We start from the raw sequence: 19,009 nt of genomic DNA, 5'->3' as shown, positions 1-19,009 counted from the left end.
ACAGAAAAATTCCTTTGATGAGGTTCAATAAAGCAAGAAACAAAATTACTATTATTTGACAATAACATTATTATGTTTATAGACATCCCAAAAGATCTTACTAAGCTATTAAAGAAAAAGTTAGTTAGAAAATATAATTTTAAATATACATTTATAATATCAAGAAATATATAAACTATCCAGTAATAACTTTTTTTAATAGAAATCCAAATTTATTATTTTTTATTATTTTTTTAACACTTTTATTGGAGTATAATTGCTTTACAATGGTGTGTTAGTTTATGCTTTATAAAAAAGTGAATCCGTTATACATATATTCCCATATCTCTTCCCTCTTGCATCTCCTGCCTCCCACCCTCCTTATCCCACCCCTCTAGGTGGTCACAAAACATCGAGCTGATCTCCCTGTGCTATGCAGTTGCCTCCCACTAGCTATCTATTTTACGTTTGGTAGTGTATATATGTCCATGCCACTCTCTCACTTTGTCACAGCTTCCCCTTCCCCTTCCCATATCCTCAAGTCCATTCTCTAGCAGGTCTGTGTCTTTATTCCCACCTTGCCCCTAGGTTCATCATGACCTTTTTTTTTTTCTTAGATTCCATATATATGTATTAGCATACGGTATTTGTTTTTCTCTTTCTGACTTCTCTCTGTATGACAGACTCTAGGTCCATCCATCTCACTACAAATAACTCAATTTTGTTTCTTTTTATGGCTGAATAATATTCCATTGTATATATGTGCCACATCTTCTTTATCCATTCATCTGTTGATGGACACTTAGGTTGCTTCCATGTCCTGGTTATTGTAAATAGAGCTGCAATGAATATTTTGGTATGTGACTCTTTTTGAATTATGGTTTTCTCAGGGTATATGCCCAGTAGTGGGATTGCTGGGTCATATGGTAATTCTATTTCTAGTTTTTTAAGGAATTTCCTTACTGTTCTCCATAGCGGCTGTATCAATTTACATTCTCACCAACAGTGCAAGAGGGTTCCCCAGTAATAAATTTTTAAAAAATATAAAAGACTTTCAAGGATAAAATTATAAACTCTTATTGAAAGATATTAAAATGTTAAATAAATGGAGAACTTTATCATGATCGTGAATATGAGACTACAATATCATACAGTTGTCTATTTTTCTACAAAGGGAAATTAGGGAAAGTTTCCTACAATATAAAAAAAATTTATAAAGCTATAGCAATTATCAGCTTTGCATTGGCTCAGGGGTTGATAAATAACCCAATAGAACAGCAAGAGCCTAGAATTGAACCCATTTAACATAGAAACAGAATATATGAGAAAACCAGCATTGCAGATTAGTGGGGCAATGACAGATTATTTAATAAAATGCACTGAGACAATTGGTTCTTCACTGAACAAAAAATGAAATTAGATTCTTACCTAATGCCAGACACAAAAATCAACTCCAAATAGTTTAGCTACTTATATGTGAAAGGAAAATTATGAAACATTTAAAACAGAATATAAGAGAATTCATCTATGACCTTAGGATAATAAAGGTTTCTTAAACAGGACATAAAATTCAATTTATAAACTAAAAACAATACATCTTATCACATGAAATTTTTAAAAATGCTTGTTCACTAAAAGATACAAGAAAGAGAGATATGAAAATCCAAAAACTGGCAAAAAGATGCTTATTACATTTATCCAATAATGGATTAGCATCCCAAATAAACAGTAGGAAAATATCAAGTATTGATGATCATGATTCTATGGCTGGTAGGATTGTAAATTGGCCCAGCCTCTTTGGAAAACTGTTTGACATTACATTGTGAATTTGAACATGCCCACTATCTACGACCCAGTATTTCCTACACATAGCCAAGGAAATATTGTATATGTGTGTGAGGAGACATGTACAAGAATGTTTATAATAGTAAAACCTAGAAACAATCCACTCTCCATCAACAGTAGAATGGATAAATTTGAAATATGAAATAATTAAAATGAGTGAACAGTAGAAATACACATGAGCATGGATGCTTTTTAAAAGATAATTTTGAATGAAAAAAAGTAAGTCATTGATAGGCTTTATGATTACACACATATAAAGTGCAAACAATAGCAAAATTAAAAAAAAGACATATTTTCAGGAATATTTACACATCTAATAAAACTATGCCAGAAGCAAAGGAACTGATTAACACAAAATTCAAGGTAAAGTTTACCTAAGAAGCAGAAGAAGAGTGAGTAGCCTGTTGGGGAGGGGAACACAGTAGGGCTTCTAGGATACAAGTAATGCTATATTTCTAAAACTGAGTGGTAGATACATTCTAAAATTGTAGAGAGATATATTTTGATTTGTTTGATGCATTTCACCATAAAAAATGAATATAGGGCTTCTCTGGTGGCGCAGCAGTTAAGAATCCGCCTGCCAATGCAGGGGACATGGGTTTGAGCCCTGGTCCTGGAAGATTCCACAAGCCGCAGAGCAACTAAGCCGGTGCACCACAACTACTGAGCCTGCGCTCTAGAGCCCGCGAGCCACAACTACTGAAGCCCGTGCGCCTAGAGCCCATGCTCCGTAGCAAGAGAAGCCACTGCAATGAGAAGCCCGCGCACCGCAACGAAGAGTAGCCCCCGCTCGCCGCAACTAGAGAAAGCCCGCGCACAGCAACGAAGACCCAACGCAGCCAAAAATAAATAAATAAAATAAGTAAATTTATATTAAAAAAATGAATATAATGTCTTGGAAAATCTTGTTAAAGATAGGTCACATTTAAAATGACTATCCAATTAGATGTGGGAGAGACAACTGTAAAAGAGGAAGCTGGAAATTTGCTCCTTTTTAAGAAAATTGAAACTTAAAACTGCAGAAAACACAGTGGATGTAGCTTATGCAAAAAAGATAAGATTCACTTGAATTAATAATTCATACACAAATGAAAGTCTTTGAACTTATATTAAAAGCTAGGCAAAACAATGCCTATTTATGCTTCAAGTTGAAATCTTTAATGTATTTATGAATCTATTTTTGTGATTTCCTGCCTTGCTAAGCTTTTTCAAATAGTCAACCAAATATGGATAATGAGAACACCAGATAAGAAGGCTTCTATGGTATTATATCAGTCAATTAAACTAAAATCTAGTTGCTTTTCTTTTTCTTTTACCAGTGGGTGGCAGCTTGTGAAAAAGAGTGAATAGCTAAGAGATAAAATATATATCTGTGTAGAGTGTGAGTAAAACTTTTAGTCCTCTTAACATAAGTATCTTATGTTTTCTGGGAATTAATAGCTTATAAATACCACGTCTACTTAATCTGTGTTGATTACTGTGACAGAGACTGTCTGCTTTTCTCCTCCTAGAATAATTGTTCAAAAACATTTCCCAGTCTCCCTTGCAGCTCGATCTGGTCATAAGACTGAATGGTGGTTGGTAGAATATAGGTGGAAGTGATGTACACAACTTCTAGGCCTATGAAAATTCTACCATAAAAACCTCCCAGGTAAGACCTTCTGTGATATATTCCCCTTCCAGCTGGCTTGAACGGAGGTGACCCCACAGTGTAACCTGGAGACGCAAGTGGAAGGCAGTGGAGCTTTAAGATGGAAGGAGCCTTAGTCACTGTGACATAACTTGCAAACAGGCTTACTTGACCAGGAGAATCTGCACTGGATGCCATGAGTAAGGAATAAACTTCAGCGATATATACTTCAAAGATGTTGGGGTTTATCTGTAACAGCCATTAGAATTTACCCTAATCAATGTCAGGAAAGCTAGTTAAGGGAAAAAGAAAAGGAGAATGAGGCTGCAATTGGATACCTTTTTCTTCTCTCTAGAGAACAGATCCAGAGCACTTCCATATACACCAGCTGGCTGGGCAAAGTCTAATGAAGGAAGAGGTAACTTTGCTCATTTGCTGCCCAATGATCTTTATGAACTGGCAAAGTCATCTGTGACCAAAGTTGTATTATTACCAGTGGTTAATCAGCCAACCAGTGATAAGATGCAAGATTATGAAAGGTTTGCATTGAATTGACACATATTCGTGGATTCAACAAATATTTATTGAGCAACTATTATGTGTTGGAAACTGTAAAAGTTCTGAGGATACAGTATTGTAAAAGTGCCTTACAAAGTGGAAATGCCCAGCATTACTAATGTTGGAATTATTGATATTATTGGATGTCTAGAATTCACTAATCCTCAAACCCCTCCATACTCTTGAGAGGAAGGACAATTTCTTTGTTTTGTTTAGATACACCTTGAATTTTCCTTTTCCCTCTTCTCAATAGAAATAATTCTAATTTTTTAAAGATATGGCTGAGAGTGTTGGTACTCCAAAAATATCCTCACTCACAAAATGTGCTTCACCGTATTTCTCTGTCCTCATGTATCTAGGTGGGTGCATGTGACTAGTTCCTGCTGGTGAAAAGTTAAAGCAAGTCTGCATCCTTTCTAATCTGGGGCAGAGAAGAGTGGATGTGCCTTCTCCACACACTTTGTCTTCCAACAAAGAGGTTAAAAGCAAAGGATTCTGGGATTCCCAACTTGCAAGATGGAAATAGCTTGGTCCCCAAGTCATCGCTAGGATGAGAGGCATGCAGGATTGCCACATGGCCTGCATTGCCCTGTGCCATGAGTAAGAAATAAACATTGATTGCATTAACCTACCAAGACTTAGGGCTTTATTTAATGAGCTGATTCCTTACAAATAGAAAAGACTGTGCTATAGATTAAGACAAAGGAAAACAGTAAAAGATGAACACAATTTATTGAAAGATTAGAAAGGAAACCAAGGAAAAAAGTACAATCTCAATCTCACCTGTATATTACTGAAGAAGCCTCTTGTTGAAACTGGCAAATGAAGGTGCCAAGTCCCAGCCCCTTCTAACACCTCAGGAGCTTGCTCTTCCTTTCCCCATGACTGGTCACAAAAATGCCACATGTAGAAGCTGAAATGGAAGACTTGAAATGTTATACACAAAGGCCTTATTTACTTACCACATTTCTGTGGAAATCTGAAAATACAGCATTAAAAAAATTGGAAAATTTTGTGAATCGATGTGGAATTACTAATGATTTCATTCTAGCACAAGGGAATAGATTTAACTGGGAAAGAGAATTAATATACTTTAATGTTGCTAACGTGATTATCATTAAATATTATTAATACACCAATAGTGATATGTGCACTGATCTGCTACAGGGAGAATAAAGAAAACAATAAAAGCTTTGCATCAATTTGTAGATTTGAGAGGGTAGAGCTATTCCCTAGTGCAGGAATTTTTGTATTGCATTTGTAAAAGAAGTATGTTCCTTTTCCAAAGTCTGCTAAAGAGAAGGAAACCAAGAAAAGAGTACATTGGATGTTAACAGCTGCTTTCTTTACCATGAACACTGAATGCTAGCAAAGAAAATATTGAAGAGATGATGCTACATACTAATAAAATAAGTTTCTGTGCTTCTCTTTTCTGTAAAATACAATTTACCTATAGTGACATAAGCTGGAAGTGTTTCTTCTGAAAATTTTCCCTTACTGCTTTTCAATTTTTTTCTGCCGATAGTCAACAAAACTTCACTACTTATTAAGAAAGACTTATGTTTATTCTTTAAGCAATACATGTATTCTCTAAGAATTACGCTGCTATCACTCTGTTGATAGTTGCATTTATGAGCCAATTCAAAATCCAAAATATTTGCCTCAGATATTAGCTACAGAGAGTACACATTCATAAAGATATGTTCTTGCAGTATAATTTCCTCTTTCTTGTTAATCACCTTTCTGAGCTCCTTGTTTGCCAGACTTTGGCTTTATTTTTGTATTTTCTAATCAGTAAAATGCACTTCCTAAAGAAAATAGTTTGTTGCCATTAATGCGTGGCAAGAAAGTACATATGGTTGGTGCTTTCAACCAGCTCCCACTGTGATACGATAAGACGTGTTTAAAACATGTAATCATAATCACCAGAGGTAGGCTAAGGCTGGCATCAGACTAAAAATCTCATCATGGCAATCGAGGAAGGGACTGGGTTCTGTGGAGAAATTTGCATAAGTTCCTTAATAATCACAAGCCTTATTTCTCCAATCGTCCCTCAGACCAAGTTTCTATTACCTCTGTATTGACATACTGAATGAAAATAAGCTGTTGATGTATTCAGAAAAACAAAGGCTCCATGGTTGTATACATGGGTAGAAATAGTAGTTTGCTTGAGAAATATCGATACAGTGTTCTCAGACGACAAAATATTAAGATTGAGTTTTTGTGTCATATAGCACAAACAGCATCACAAACAGCATAAAATCACAGAATCACAAACATTTAGATCTGGAAAACATCTCTTACACTGTCATCATTTAATGCCTCTATTTTCAGAAAAGGAAACAGAGCTCAGAAGGATAAAGTGACTTATTCAACATCACACAGCTAGTCAAAGACAGATTTAGGTCTTTCAAATAGTCAAACGTTTCTTTTGCACATACAATGCAGAGGGTTGACCAGACAAGTCATGAGTGAATGGAGGACAATTCACTACCCAAGTGATCCATGGTGATACCTGCAGGCAAAGCTATTCATTGATTTGCTACAGACATTGCAGAGGAACTTGAAAATGTACTGATTGCAAAACGTACTCACTTGAATTCAATATGACAAATGTTTATGGAGACCCCACTATGTGAAGTCACAGAATCAGGGAATTTTTGCACTTCCTTTTTTAGCATCTAATAAAATCCTTCAGGTTATTCTCATGGAAGCCACACCGTGTCCTCTGCATATTTTAATTTGCATATATTCATCAGTACACGTCAGGCAATAGAGAGGGAGAGGAAAAGGGACATTTCAATTTTCCTGGGAAGAAATGGAGGGAACAGCAAATGGATCATGGTAAAAGGTAGACTAAGTTTCTTCTGCACCCAGACTGAGTCCAGTACTGTTTTCCTTTTCTCTATTCCCAATTTCCCCTCCTCCTCCTTCCCCTCTCCTTTCTTTCTCCAGGGCTTCCCAGGTTTAGGATATTTTCTTTCTTTCTTTGAGACTCTAAGTACATAAAATTTTTAAAATGACAAATCTAGAACATACATTAAATGTTTTCACTTAACAAATTGACAATTTTGACACACACACAAAGCAATATAATTGCACTATTCATAAGGTAATTATATTTTTAAAGAAATATTTCACTGCACAATAGTTGCTGTGATCTGAAATGATGCACGAGCTTAAAATCGTAGGAAGGCTACCCTCTTTTTAACCTGTGTTTCTAACTTCTTTCTAAGTTATCTGATGAGAGAAGCCAGAAGTTTAAATTTGAAGACTTTTGTGTACATGTCAACCAAGTACCCTCCTCTCTCTTCCCCGCTTCTATCCCACCTTAATAATCACCATATAATTAATAATCACTTAACAGTTTCCCTTTCTCCTGTTGCCTGTACCCACACACGGCAGAGCGTTGTCAGGAAGCACAAATTCAGGACCACTCTCAGGCCCTCTCTCTGGGCTGCAGAGTTGGGAAGGTGGGGATTAGTTGGGCAGCTGCATACCAAAAAAAGGAGTTCACTCAAGGAAACACCAATAGCTATTGTGAGGGAATAAAATCTAAGAACAAATCAAGTCAAAAAGTAAATGGGATAAGCATGACTTTATTTTGAGACCAGATGCAAACCCCAACTTGAAATTTGAATGCTGGGCCAAGGTGTGGGCCAAGGAGGGCAGAGACTGAAATTAGAGCAAGGCAGGTGAGACACTGGAGTTTGCTGTGCAAACTCCACAAAGGGACTGGCCTTTTCAGTCCATTTTCATTGGCCTCTCTGGCATCAGACTTAAAATGTCAGCATGGAAATCTTCCCATCATCTTGAACCTGAATGGGGAGAAGTTTGGTTCACTGGTGAGACCAGAGTTGGTAGGAAAATATGGACAAAGCCATCCTCTAATCTTTCACTTCTTCCCTATCTCAAAACTAGTAGTCAACTTTCATTACTCAGGAGCTGGTCATCTAAAATTCTCTTTCTTTGTCCACACACTAGACATTTGCTCGCCATTGCCCCTCTACCAGCTTAAACATGGGAAGAAAGAGAGGGCAAAATCCAAATCAGTTAGAATCTGGCTTGGCAGGAAGGCTAGGAAAACCATTTAGGTATAATCATTTTCTTTTTTTTTTAATTACATGGTTTTTGTTTCACCACTATCATTGACCTTATTAAATCAAATGTTTGAGAACTGGCAGTTGCATAAGTTTTACCTGGATAAAGTGTTGCATAAATTGATAATGGCCACTTCGTATGTATAAGTCAATCTAGGACTGCCAGCTTCCTACTAGGTTTCTAGCCCTGAGATTTCATGCAAAACTAGTATGTATGTGCATTTTCCTGGAGTGATTGTCTACAGATTCCCTTAGATCCTCAAAACAGGTCTGTGACCCTAAAACTATAAAAATATCTTGTTGTTTTATAGCTTCACATTCATTCCCTGCCCTAAGCAACTTGCTTCCAGGTCAACAGATAATTTACTTTGTTCTTTTTACATGTGTCAGACATCAAAATGGTCCTGTTGCAGACAGAATATACCATTAAAAACAGTCTCTTGCCACATAAGCTTGTTATCTAAGGCATAATGAGCACAGCTGGCTTGAAGCTCCAGGCTGTGACCTGACTGGATTGTTGCAAAATTTGGACTGGAGTGGGTAGGGCATGTATACACATCAGTTTTCCAGGAGAGTTGAGTTTCAAGTCCTGGTCACCATGCTTTAATCCTGTCCTATAAAATTATAGGAGAGGAATAGGAAAAGGGATCTGAGTTTGAGTTTCATGCAGACTTTCCCCACAAAGAGGGAGTTATGCATTTTTTCTCATGATAAATACCAAGACTTTGAGGCTTCCTCCATGAAAGACAAAGTGGAAGAGTCTCTCTGTTTTAAATGGCTTAACTATGGTCCTGCTAGTAGGCAGAGGGATGGATCAGAGGACATCCCCCAAGGATCTCTGAATTTCCAGCATTCTGTGAAGTTGAGACTTCATTTTACATTCCTCCCATCTACCTTGAAAATGGCCAGAAATGACATCTTGTTACTAGAATGCATCTTCCCCTCCAAAATCTGTCTCCAGGCAGGTGTCTGGGTGTTGAAGGGCTGAGCCCTCGCTCCATTCTGTCAAACACACATAAGTAGGGCACTTTTCTTACACTTCAACTGAATTTCAGTGCCTGACCCTTTGTCTAGATTATTGTTTTCAGCCAGCCTGATGTTTGGCTGACTCCCAGGGTTCTGATAACCACATTTGGAAGGTTATATCTGAAAATGGAGAAGGCCATATAAATTGTACTTAGAAGTATATACATTTAAAAACTTCATGGGACACATCCATCACTCCTGGACACCAAAATGATGATTTTATAGATCATGTAATTGTTCTGAACACCCTCTCTTAACAACCTTCATCTTTGAACTTGTAGCTGTTTCATTTATTACAGCTATTTGGATCATTTAAGATTTAGCCCACTTTTCGCCAGGTGATTTATGTTGTGTTTCTAAGTCCATTTTGACATCTTCTTCCATTTCTTCCACCAAAATAATCTCACCCTTACCATCTGAGTGGAGGCATCATTTACAGCTAGAGAAGCATATCTGGAAAATGCATTACCTTTAAATAGTAGGATTCATCATATCTGAGTTCATATGTCTGATAGCCAAAAAGCCCCATTTCATTTCAAAAGAAAAATTGCTTCTGTCAGCATAAACAGAATGCATTATCTTCTTTTAGTAACCATTCTTAAGTATGCTGCTGTATTACTTTCTCACAGCTGTATTCCAATAAGCTATAGAGTAATTGCCAGTTCTTCTGTCTAATAGGTTCATTATTCTTTTGCCATAATTGCAGCCATTAAATGTTCAATTGTTAAATTTCCACTCCTACGTTTACTTAGTGTTACATTTTAAAATGGGGCATGTCATTACAGCACCCCAGTGGCCATGGCTGTTGTTCAAAGTATTTCTAAAAGTCACTGAGATCTCTTTGAAATATGTCTTCATTTTTCATTTGTTCAGGTATCCCCCGCACCCTGCCACATGACCTCTTCCCTTTTTTAGACCTTCTAAATAGGCTCTTAGAAATTGTTATATTTTACTAGAAGTTTGAGGACCAGGAGAAATAAAGCTGAGCCCTCAATGTCTATGAGCACCACTTTTTCACTTTAATAACGTGATTCATGTATAACAAGGTAAAGAAGCAAAGATTTCACTACGGAAATGAACACTTAATGGTTTTCCAAGAGCTCTGATTTATCTTTCATCATGTTAAATTTGTGAGGCTTTTTCATCAAATGAAAGACACGTTGGTCAGAGGTTATGTGATTGTTAACCCCTGGTCCACAACGTTCATGGTAATAAAGCAAATGTCTTCCCTTTATTGCTTGACATTTCTGGATGTGTCACATCCTCGGGTCTAGGCTCACCTATTCCATCTGATGCAATAGACTGCATTACTTTGGGAAGTTATGCTGATGAAAATGGATAGCAAAATGGTTAGACATTTTAACTTAATCACTTAATCATACAGTTCAGACTCTCCTGATCTGTTTGGCTTTGTTTGCTTGTTTTGTTTATTTGCTTTGGGTTTTCAGTATAGGGCTGAAAGTTCTTTTATAAGACATCTTGTATTTCTTAAATACTCAAATATTATCCAAAAGCTTTGATCTAAGTCACATTTCATTTTTAAAGACTTTTCTAATCATCTATTCATCAGTTAATCATCCTTTTCAAGGTAATTTTATTTCATTTCCATTCATTGCATTAGCTTTTATTTCCTTCAGAAGCTGAAAATAATTTTTACAGCCAATGGGTTAGCATTGTAATTTTTTCCAACTCATTTCAGCTCTATGTTCTTTCAGGAATCTTCTATGATTTAGAGTACATTTTGAGTTTTGGTAAAAACAACAGAAGCCTTTTTGATAACATGGTTCATGATATCAGATGTTGTTATACCCCTTACACCATAAACACTCTTATCCACTTCCTTTGCTCATTTGCCTTGATATTAGCAAAAAATTAATAACTACATTTGTTGAGCATTTACTCTCATCCTGTCTCTGTATTATATGATCATACACATTTTCTCACTTAATCCCTATGAGGTAAATACATTTATTATTCTCATTTTACAGATGAAGGAACTGAGACTAGAGAGGTTAAACGACTTGCACAAAGTTATAGCTAATAACTGAGTGCAGAGCCCACACTATTTACTTCTACTCAACATAATTATTAAGGGAGTATTGCTATAAACAGTGAAAAGAACTTAATCATATTGATGAAGTAGCAAATGGTAAATAATTCTTGAGAATTCTGCCACCTCCCTAGGCAGACGGTTTGGGAACTTGTTAAAAGTTACAGGGCAAAAGAGACACCCAAGGGCTTCCCTGGTGGCGCAGTGGTTGAGAGTCCGCCTGCCAATGCAGGGGACACGGGTTCGTGCCCCGGTCCGGGAAGATTCCCACATGCTGCGGAGTGGCTGGTCCCGTGAGCCATGGCCGCTGAGCCTGCACGTCCGGAGCCTGTGCTCCGCAACGGGAGAGGCCACAACAGTGAGAGGCCCGCGTACCGCAAAAAAAAAAAAAAAAAAAAAAAAAAGAGACACCCAAGACAGAATTCTTCCACCCTCTGTTTTCCTCCACAATAAGCCTGCTGACAGAATAGACTAACAAAAGTAACTGTAAAATTGACCTGAGAGCAACTTATAGCTTACAGTCCCACTAACTTTCCTACAAAGAAAAAAACAGATACAGGTATAACATATTTAACATAGATGTGTTCATCCTAAAACTCCATCAAAAGTGTCCAGGCATTCCTCTCTTTCACATATTGTTAATATACATTTTGTAGTAAGACTTTAGATATAATTTGATTGCTGATGACAGAAACTGGATGACGCTTCTTTTTCTCTTCCCTGGCTACACTGGCTTTGCAACATTGCAAAAGAGAACATTTGTTGTTGTCAATAAAGCAGTCAGCTGTGTCACTTGGGGAAGAGATATATGGAGTGGGATGGTATTATTTTGACAATCACTTTCTTCCAAAGCAATACAGTAAACGTACTTTATTTTGCTCATTTATTCACAACACAATGGCCAAGATGGAAAAAGAAAGAGAACAGCATAGATTTGGGTCGATAAGAAAGCCATACTGTGTAATTAACAAAAAGAGGCACATTACTTGATGAAGTCAAAGGCATCACCCAAGGAGAATGGCTACAATGGCTGCAGGAATAATTGGAGAGTAAAAAGGTAAGCATCCCCATGTCTGAAAACAGGTTTCTTACCTGTCTCATAAGGCAGGTGACCTTTTCACGGTACTGTGTTTTAGAAAATGGTCAGCTACAAGACACAGAAGTCATAAAAGATTTGCCAATCATAAAATGTCTATCATTAGAGTTTATTTAGTGCATGATAAAATTGGCTGATCAACTCTTAGAAGCTTTCTGAAAGGATTGAGGATAAAGTGGTTTTTTAAAAAGTGTGTGTTTTCTGCTCAAATTCTCTTTAGATTTGAGATTCACAAAGATTTGACATAAAGAAAATACATACAAGATCCATCTCTCTATTATATTTTAAAGCTTTTGTCAGATCTTTGAGAGTTAGCTCCAATAACAAACACTGTACACATTTATTTAAATTAATTATAACAAATTACAGGGTTTGATAAAAATTACATTTTCAGGGGCTTCCCTGTTGGCATAGTGATTAAGTCTGCCAGCCAATGCAGGGGACATGGGTTCGAGCCCTGGTCTGGGAAGATCCCACATGCTGTGGAGCAACTAAGCTCGTGCACTACAACTACTGAGCCTGTGCTCTAGAGCCCATGAGCTACAACTACTGAGCCCGTGTGCCACGGCTACCAAAGTCCATGCACCTAGAGCCCGTGCTCCACAACAAGAGAAGCCGTCACAATGAGAAGCCCACGCACCACGACAAAGAGTAGCCCCCACTTGCCACAGTTAGAGAAAGCCTGCATGCAGCAGTGAAGACCTAATGCAGCCAAAAATAAATAAGTAAACAAACAAGCAAATAAATAAATAAATTTATTTTAAAATGATCAAACATTTTTAAAAATTACATTTTTCAGATATACATGTATGAAAATTATAAATGGTGAAATAGAGAAAGAGATCAAATGGTGATTTTTTTCCCCTGTTCTACAGAAACATTGAATGACTTAAAACCCTCTCATATCCTTGTTTGTTAACAGAAAAAAAATACACACATAAATATGAGATAGGTTTAGAAAAGTCTAAACTGAATCTCTCTATTAGATGGAAAACTAACCCAGATGTGATTCCACTTTCCAAATCTAATCCGATCCAGAAGCCATAGAAAGATTCGTGGTGCCAAAACATTATAAGAGCAGTGCAAGAAACCCCTGGAGAAACAGAAGTGTGTGCTGGGGCTGGAAGGGGGCAGGAAAGCACCTAGAGTAGAAGAGGAGCAGGGAGGTAGGGGAAAGTTTTCTTACAGTGTACTTTGTTCCACCTTATACTGCCCTACCTAGAGCAAAAATTCAGCAACTCCAACCCAACTTACTGGGTGTTTTGTCTACTACTGGTACAGAAATGGAATCTTTCTTCTATATTGATCTTGTATCCTGCAAACCTGCTAACCTGTCTTATATTTAAGTAATTCCAGAGTGTATCCTTTTACACATTTGAACACTTCTGAAATTAAAATGTACCTTATACTCAAATTTATGATCATTATTTTGTAGATAGTAGTCATCATAACCTGTGAATAGTGAACTTGGTCTTAGCTATTGTCATCTTTTCAGTTGAATTGTGTATATAGTTATTAATACATATGCTATGTGTAACTATCAATTAAAGTGTCTTTAAAACAATTACACTGTTATTAAGTGGGGTTTTTTTGACCATGCCATGCAGCTTGCAGGATTTCAATTTCCTGATCAGGGACTGAACCCGGGCCAGGGCAATGAAAGTGCTGAATCCTAACCACTAGACCACCAGGGAACTCCCTATTAGTAAGTTTTTGAAAGAAAAATTATTGAGTACACAAAAAGACACAGAAACAGAGCAACAGAGCATAAACTAGATATTAAGGTAGTAAATATTCATTATGAGAGGTATAATCATATCATATGTGAGGAAAATATTATATTTATTTGCAAAACAATAAAGTGCTATACAGAAGACAAAAAAAGGAAAATGTCCATAAGCAGATGAAGTTGTGTGACAGGTTTTTGCCGTAATTAGTGCAAAATAATTATCTGCCATAAATCAAACAATGAACTGAGAGCAGAACTTCCCTAAACCCTGAAAGGACTAACAAATCCTTCTGTAGAAATAAAGACTAATTCATGCAGTATGCAGGACTATTGTTAAGGCAATGTCAGAATTTAATTGGTATCATTCTTTTTCTTTCTTAGTAGAAAATAATGATGAGTCTTAACAACTGAGAAAAAATTAAAGGCTCAATGTAAAATAATATGAATTCTAATAATACTCATTATCATAGTAGAAAAATGACAGCTGAGTTTCTTTGTAATTCTTTTATTTATTTTTCCTGCTTTATTGTGCTGGCTGGGATCTCCAACAAATACTAAAAGAAGGGAAGGTGGAAGGCTTTTGTCTTTTATGGATTTTAAAGGCAAAGCCTTAAGAATTTTATTTCAAACATGACGTTTAAAATAATTGTTGTAAATACCTTCATGGGTTAAGAAATTTCCCAGTTGGGAATGACATATACACAATGCTATATACAAAATAGATAACTAATAAGAACCTACTGTATAGCAAAGGGAACTCTACTCAATACTCTGTAATGATCTATACAGGGAAAGAATCTAAAAAAGAGGGGATATATATATATATATATATATATATATATATAACTGATTCACTTTGCTGTACAGCAGAAACTAATACAACATTGTAAATCAACTATACTCAAATAAAAATTAATTTAAAAAAGAAACTTCCCTAGTTTGCCCAGAGTTTCAATCATGAATAGATGTTAAGTTTTGTCAAATAATTTTTCTGCATCTATGGAGATAATCATGTGGGTTTTATTCCTTTCACCTGTTGATGTGATAACTTACATTTATTAATTTTTCTAGTATTAAATCAATCTTGAATTCTTGGGTTAAACCTGAAGTGACCATAATGTATTATTATCCCTAATATATTGCTGGATTTGATTTAATACATTTTGTTTATAGTTTTTGCATCTACATTTATAAGTGACCTGTATTCTTCCTTTCTTGAATAATCCTTTTCAATTCTTAGTATCAAGATTAAACTAGTCTCATAATGTGCGTTTGAAAGCATTCCTTCTTTTTCATCCCTCTTGAATCATTTGCTGAGGATTAGAAGTAACTTTTCCTTGAATGCTTGGTGAAACTTGCCAGTGAAGCCATCTGGCCCTGGAGCTTGCATTATGAGAAGAATTTTGACTACTAATACAATTTCTTTAATGTTTATAGCTCCATCAGTTTTCCTATTTCTTCTAGAGCAGAATGGTGCATATAACCTATTAAAGAACATAGTCTATTATATTTATATTTTTATATTGTACCAGATTATAACCTATCTCATCTGTATATTCTAATTTATTTCCATGAAACTGTCTATAAATAAATAATACTTTATTATCTTTAATGTCTGCAGCTTCTACACTTTTACATTCTTAATATAGTTTGTGTCATTTTTTTTGTTTCTTCACTCTCAGTCATCAGTTTGTAAATTATATTAGCCTTTTCAAAGAACAGTTTGTCTTTTTAAATTCTCTATATTTTACATTTTAATTCTATTCATTAATTGCTAATTATTTTTATTTCTTTTTTGTTGTTTTCTGAGTTTATTCCACAGTTGTTTTCTAAATCTAGTTTGGATGAGTACCTTATTAATTTTTTTAAAATTTTTCTTACCTTTCAGTGTCAGCCTTTTTACACTATATGGCTATGAAATTCCCTCTAGTTTTTGTTGAATCCCAAAATATTTGATATGTAGCGTTTTAATTCTTGTCAGTTCTAAAGTGTTTTCTAATTTCCAATGTGACTCCTTTTCTGATCCATCGGTTGACTTTACAAATGTATATTTTAAAATTTCCGTATATAATTTTAAAATTATTGATTCTTAAGTTAATTGTATTGTGGTCAGAAGATGTGTCTATATGATTCCAATCTTTAGATATTTGTGGAGATATGTTTTATGAGCCAGAAAATGTTCAAATTTTGCATGTGTTTGAATAGAATGAAATACATTCTATGTAGTTGTTGGATGCAAAGTTCTGTATGTGTCCATTGCATGAATTTTGTTAATCATATTACTTAACTCCCACCCAAAACAAAACATTATAAGTGTAATGCAATTGTCATTTAATAATGAAACTATATGGCAAGGACTACAAGTAGTTTAGAAATCATGCACATATGACATATTGTTCATACACTCAGGTGGTGTGTTCAAATCTTCAACACTAATGTTGCAGAATTACTGGCCATAAAAAGAATGATGTTGGATGAAAATGTAAAAGAGGACATCAAAATCATAAAATGTTGGGGAGGAGAGTAAGAAAATGTAGGTTCTTTTTTTTTTTTTAGAATGTGTTTGAGCCTTTATGACTATCAGTCTAAAACAAGCAGGTATAGAAAGGGGTTAACACACTTGAAAAACAGGGTAACCACAAATCAAAAACATACAAGAGATTCACAAAAAACAAAAAGAAGAGAGCACAAGCAAAAAATAAAAGGAAATCATCAAACCACAAAAAGAAAAAGGAAAAGGAATAAAGAAGAAACATAGAATCAACTGGAAAACAAGGTTTAAAATGGTAATAAATACATATTTATCAATAATTACCTTAAATGTCAACAAACCAAATCCTCCAATCAAAAGGCATAGAGCGGCAGACTGGATAAAAAAACAAGAGCCTAAAACATGCTGCCTACAAGAGACCCACTTTAGGGCAAAGGCTATACATACATTGAAAGTGAGGGAATGGAAAAAGATACATCACACAAAAGGAAATGACAAGAAAGTGGGGGTTGCAATACTCATATCAGACAAAATAGACTTTAAAACAAAGGCCATTAAGGAAGATAAAGAAGGACACTACCTAATGATAAAAGGTTCAATGCAAGAGGAGGATTTTACACTTGTCAACATGTATGCACCTAATATTGGAGTACCCAAATACATAAAACAAATACTAACAGACGTAAAGGGAGAAATTGATGGGAATATAATAATAGTAGGAGACTTTAACACCCATTCACAACAATGACAGATCTTCTAGACAGAAAACCAATAAGGCAACAGAGATCGTAAATGATACAATGGAACAGTTAGACTTAATTGATATTTTCAGGACACTATGCCCCCAAAAAAGCAGAATACACATTGTTTTCAAGTGCACATGGAACCTTCTCTAGAATTGACCACATACTAAGGCACAAAACAAACCTCAACAAATTTAAGAGTATAGAAATTATTTCAAGCATCTTCTCTGACCAGGGGCATGAAGCTAGAAATCAACCACAGAAAAAGAAATGATAAAAACAATTACGTGGAAATGAAACACATGCTACTAAAAAACCCAAAAGGTCAACAAAGAAATCAAAAAGAAATATAAAAATACCTTGAAACAAATGACAATGAAAACACACAATCATACAAAATTTCTGGGATGCAGCAAAAGCAGTTATTAGAGGGAAGCTCATAGTGATATAGACCTTCCTCAAAAAGCCAGAAAAATCTCAAATAAACAACTAAACATATCACCTAAAAGAACTAGAAAAAGAAGAACAAACAAAACCTAAAGTCAGCAGAAGGAAGGAAATAATAAAGATTAGAGAGGAAATAAATAAAATAGAGATTAAAAAACAATAGAAAAAAATCAATAAAACCAAGAGTTAGTTCTTTGAAAGAGTAAATAAAAATGACAAACCTCTGGCTAGGCTTACCAAGAAAAAAAGAGAGAGAACCCAAATAAACAAAATAAGATATGAAAAAGGAGAAATATCAACCAATACTGCAGAAATACAAAAAACCATAAGAGAATACTAAGAACAATTATTTGCCAACAAATTCGACAACCTAGAAGAAATGGAAAAGTTTCTAGAAAACACAGCCCACCAAAATTGAATCAGGAAGAAATAGAGGGCTTCCCTAGTGGTGCAGTGGTTGGGAATCCACCTGCAAATGCAAGGGACATGGGTTTGAGCCCTTGTCCAGGAAGATCCCACATGCCACGGAGCACCTAAGCCCGTGCACCACAGCTACTGAGCCTGCGCTCTAGAGCCCACAAGCCACAAGTACTGAACCCACGCACCACAACTACTGAAGCCCATGTGCCTAGAGCCCATGTTCCGTAGCAAGAGAAGCCACTGCAATGAGACACCCACGCAATGCAATGAAGAGTAGCCCCCGCTCGCCACAACCAAAGAAAGCCCGCACACAGCAGCAAAGACCCAATGCAGCCAAATAAATAAATTAATTAAATTAAATAAATAAATTAAATATAAAATTAAAAAAGAAGAAGAAATAGATAATTTGAACAGACATATCACTAGAAATGAAATAGACTATATAATTTTTAAAAAAACCCACAAACAAAAGTCCAGGACCAGATGACATCACAGGCGAATTCTACCAAACATACAAAGAAGAACTTTTACTGATCCCTCTCAAATTCTTCCAAAAAGTTGAAGAGGAGGGAACACTCCCAAAGATATGCTATGAAGCCACCATCACCCTGATACCAAAACCAGAAAAGATACCACCAAAAAAGAAAATTACAGGTCAATAACTTTGATGAATACAGATGTAAAAATTCTCAACAAAATATTAGCAAACCAAATCCAACAACATATATAAAAGATCATACACCATGAGCACGTGGGATTCATCCCAAGTTCACAAGGATGGTTCAATATACACAAATCAATCAATGTGATATACCACATCAACAAAAGAAAAGACAGAAACCAAACGATCATCTTAATAGATGCAGCAAAACATTTGACAAAATTCAACATCGAT

At 35.7% G+C, this 19,009-nt stretch overlaps 1 protein-coding gene across 1 annotated transcript in view; it reads left to right on the top strand.

Annotated features, from left to right (window-relative positions):
* ST6GALNAC3 (ST6 N-acetylgalactosaminide alpha-2,6-sialyltransferase 3) overlaps positions 1–3,566 on the top strand; it is a 655,315-nt gene extending 651,749 nt beyond the window's left edge. Inside the window, exon 4 of the mRNA XM_060139734.1 lies at positions 3,508–3,566. Within this exon, the coding sequence (XP_059995717.1) occupies positions 3,508–3,526 (19 nt within the window). The 3' untranslated portion in view covers positions 3,527–3,566. The remainder of the gene's footprint in view (positions 1–3,507) is intronic.
* Positions 3,567–19,009: the final 15,443 nt, after the last annotated feature.

This window comes from Lagenorhynchus albirostris, chromosome 2 (assembly GCF_949774975.1).
Source record: "Lagenorhynchus albirostris chromosome 2, mLagAlb1.1, whole genome shotgun sequence".
NCBI lineage: Eukaryota > Metazoa > Chordata > Mammalia > Artiodactyla > Delphinidae > Lagenorhynchus > Lagenorhynchus albirostris.
The sequence above is the reverse complement of the archived record's forward strand: the minus strand, read 5'-3'. Positions and strand labels throughout refer to the sequence as shown.